Source organism: Nicotiana attenuata, chromosome 1 (genome assembly GCF_001879085.1).
Source record: "Nicotiana attenuata strain UT chromosome 1, NIATTr2, whole genome shotgun sequence".
NCBI classification, from domain to species: Eukaryota; Viridiplantae; Streptophyta; class Magnoliopsida; order Solanales; family Solanaceae; genus Nicotiana; species Nicotiana attenuata.
In genome coordinates, this window is record NC_031989.1 from 109,817,037 (window position 1) to 109,820,960 (window position 3,924).

At 39.0% G+C, this 3,924-nt stretch overlaps 1 protein-coding gene across 2 annotated transcripts in view; it reads right to left on the reverse strand.

Moving 5' to 3' along the window:
- The window catches only part of LOC109232047 (clathrin interactor EPSIN 1), an 8,217-nt gene continuing 4,494 nt past the window's right edge, over window positions 202-3,924 (reverse strand). For both annotated transcript variants that reach the window (XM_019397704.1, XM_019397696.1), the window contains 4 exons: window positions 3,420-3,580; window positions 1,635-1,807; window positions 1,132-1,528; window positions 202-745 (listed from right to left, as the gene is read on the reverse strand). In XM_019397704.1, coding sequence (XP_019253249.1) covers window positions 534-745; window positions 1,132-1,528; window positions 1,635-1,807; window positions 3,420-3,580 — 943 coding nt within the window. In that variant the 3' untranslated portion in view covers window positions 202-533. The remainder of the gene's footprint in view (window positions 746-1,131; window positions 1,529-1,634; window positions 1,808-3,419; window positions 3,581-3,924) is intronic.

Genomic DNA, 3,924 nt, shown 5'->3' on the forward strand with positions numbered 1-3,924 from the left:
TTTCCATGATTCCAACCCGAGACTTCTGATTCAGGGTGAATGAATCCCGACCATTCCAGCACACCCTGAGACATCTGATTCGGTGGTCAACGTTACCACTCGATTTTCGAAACGTTGCAATCAAACCACTAGGAGCAATGCAGTGATCTTCTGATTAGATCACCATGAGTCAGACTAGTACCAGGTAGTGTACACAATCAGTCAATCATATGCCAAATTTGTAAGTAACTAAAGGGTTGAGTTATATCTACTTATGTATACATAGGAAAAGCATAAGACAGTTTATAAGATCAAGTACAAGGAAATTGTGTATAGTAGTAAAAGAGGCACAGCAAAAGAATATTTTGCACTCTGTTGCACTCTGCAGGATAGCTGCATGGTATGTGTGTGTGTGTGTATATATATATATTGATCACTTTCCAAATGTGCACCAACACACTACTGCTCTCTACTTCTATTTAGAGGTGAAATTCACAAATGAATATTTAGTGGGAACTGGGAGGAACGAATCTCAGTTGTGGTGATACGCGAAATCACTTTTGGAAGCTGCCAAATTGATAGTTCTGGTGACTTGAAAAAAAGTCATCTCCACCCGTTGATGTGGACGTGAACCCGGATTGGCCAAGCCCGGTTCCTTGACCCATGGCTCTACCCATGTAAAATGTAGTAGGCCCTTTTTCTTTCACATCTGACCCATCGGTCAATCCACCCACGATGCCTACGTCTGCAAGGTTGACCTTTTTGGCTGCAAATTTCGGGGGGGGAAACAGATTTAAGTACAATCATCTATAAGATGAGTAACTATAGCCTAGTTCTACTATAAAGCTAACATATTTAAACCTAATATCTAATGGTAAGCATACTATGTACAATTGTTCAACCACCAAAGGGTCTGGTCACTGGCGGAACAGTAAAGGTTCCTCTACCCTTAACCAGAGGTCTCGGGTTTAAGCCCTGAGAATGGAGTCCTCTTTGGTAGGGACTAGGGAGCACTAAAACTCCCATAGTGAGCTTTCTACAACGTGAATCCGAAATAATCGGGCCAGTGGCTTCCAGACACCGGACGGTAAAAAAAAAAAAGTAGGTGTTCAACAGAAATGTTGCCACCGATAACAGAGAACAGAAACTTACGTGCAGAGATATTCAGATCAATCAGTCCACGGCTCAATGAATCAGCCCATATTCCAGATCTGACTTGAAAATCATCCTTCTTTGGTGCGGGCTTAGCTTCAACAGGCGATTTATCTAATTTCCTAGGAGTCTCCTCCTGATTCCCTCCACGGTTAGCATTTTCACTGGCTACTGATACAGGATCAGCATGAGAAACAAATGTACCAAAAGGATCAGAACTATCAAAGGTATTTAGTGGAACTGCAGCAAATGGATCAACCGTAGTAGCATTTATCTTGTCTGATTTAGAAGATCTGATATCGGATTGCACAACAGGATCTGGTGCAGAAAAAAAATCTATGGTTGAAGAAACTGCAGATGAAGAGGCAGGCTGAGAAGCAAACAGATCTACACTTTTCTGCAGAAAAGACAGATGGCCAATTTTTAACTAACAAACCAAAAAGCAAAATTGCAAAAAAAAACATGATGGAGTGTTTCACTGGAGCCTGAGAAGTTACCCTCACCTCAGACTGTGGTTTCGCCGATACAAAATTGGCGCCAGCAAATAAATCAACCTCTGATCGATTACTAGAGACAGTAGAATTATCAGCCGGAACAGGTGTTGGTACATCCAAGAGGTCACCAATCAAATCTTGTCCAAATAGATCTACTTGGTCAGATTTTTCGGTGGAAGGCTCTGCTTGACAATCAAAAGAAATAGTAAATTGCAAAAAAACAACAACCGAGCCTCAATCCAAAACTAATACAAGACACATTCTACATGGAATAGGTTCCAGATGAATTTATTATAAGGATCTTTCTTTAAATATTTTGCATCACAGAAACCAAATCCAAAAAAAAAAAAAATTTGCTTAGGATTTGCCCCATTGGAATTCCGCCAGGTTGTTGAGAACAAAATTTCAAGGTACTTAGGCTTTCTTTCCATTTTTCGGTAAATCGAGTCCTTAAGATTTTACTGGCATTATCTTCGTCAAATCAGAAAAACAATCAACCAGACAGGTCAGTTAAAGAAAGGCGTCATTGAAGGCCCTTAATCACACAAACAATAGGTTGACTACATGCACAAGTACCAAAAGGCAAGGGTGTGCGCTGATGCGGGTATAAACATGATAGAGAAAAGAAAAGGGTAAACAAACTAAAAGTGAAAGTTGCACAAGGAAATCTGTATGTTGTGTAGCACCAAAATGTAATCTTAATGCTACATCATAAAGCATATAAAAATGAGACGTACATAATCATGAGAAAAGGCTGCTCAAGTTACTATGACCATAATGAAGATTTCACTTGATTTATTTTTCATTTCTTTGAAATGTTTGAGGATGTCTCTTTTGTTTGCTCCCAAGTTGTTGGAGAGTTACTTATTTACCTTTATATAGAAGTAATTTCCTAGGAAATAAGAAAATAAGTTCCAGGAATGCCCAAGTTTAGAATCCTCCATGTCTTACTTTTCACCACATATATTGTCACAACTCTGCAATTTGGAAGTTCCTGTCCAAACCCCCCCCGACCCCAAAAAAAAAAACCCAAAAAGAAAATGTACTTCATGTAAAAAGTTGCATTGTTCTAAACATCCAAAATGTTCGGCACACCACTTCATTAGATAAAAGATTAATTTAAAGATAAATGTCTTCTCTATGAAACAAAACGACTGCCGGACAAGCAAACCTTATCTTTGGCTTTTCATAACCAATAAATAGCATTAGTATTTTATAGTCCAGCCAACCTCTTTCTTCTTTTTTTCTTTTGAAGGCATCAAAAGGACATCTTTTTAAAATTTACTAATTTCCCACTTGGAAACCTAAGCTTTTGTGAGGCGAAAGAAAAATTCTTCCTATCTTTTGGATCCCCCAAGTGGATATCTGATAGATAAAAAGACCAGTTAAGTTCTTTGGCACAGACTACCAAAGTTTGTAAAAGTGAAACTTTGCCTTTGTATGCAAAACATTGGTGATACTTCACCTTTTTTTTATGACCGAGAAGTTTGGCTGGAGCCGACCCTTTGGGCCAACCGCAGCCTTCGAAACTCACGATGATGGGCCCACTCCTACCTTTCTCCACTTAAATACCAGAGTTAGTTCAGTTGGTGCAAGGCTCAAACGTGTGACCTAAGACAAAAGTCCCTCAACCTTTGCCAATTGAGCTAACCCCCAGGGGCAAAAAGAAATGAAATGGAACCTAGTGATACTTCACCTTTTTATGCAAACATTAGGCAAAAGACTTGGAAAGGGCCTTCTAGAAAACATAAAGTAGAATAGCATTGCATCTATTACAGATATACAGATACTTACTAGTACTTGAAGTCCCTCGAGGATCAAAATCATCAAAATCTTCCTCATATTTGCTTGATGATACAGCTGCGCTATGTGGAGGATTAGTAGTAGCTTTATCAGGTTTACCTACCCTCTTTGACGTCTTTGATCCACTAGATGGAACAGTGTCTTGAACCTTGCTGCAAAATGTCCTTGAGTTTAAGAAAATGGAGATATAATGGAGTTTAAAGTGCAACAGTAGAAACATCGTGGAGATGATTGCCACTTAAACTTTAGTCAATTTGAATGCTAAATCTAACAGTGATATAAAGAGGAAAATAAAGTTCGAACAGGTACGTATAAGCTGCCTAAACATGCCGGACAGAGAACTACACAACAATTGAGGCCCAAAAGTATGCATAGAGTACACTACGCAGTAACCAATTCAGAAAATTGAAGACCCGATTGGGGAGAGAATGAAGAAAAAGAGACAAGTTTCTCTCTTTTAGAATCAAAAGCAATTAGTAAAAACTTTATACCCCCC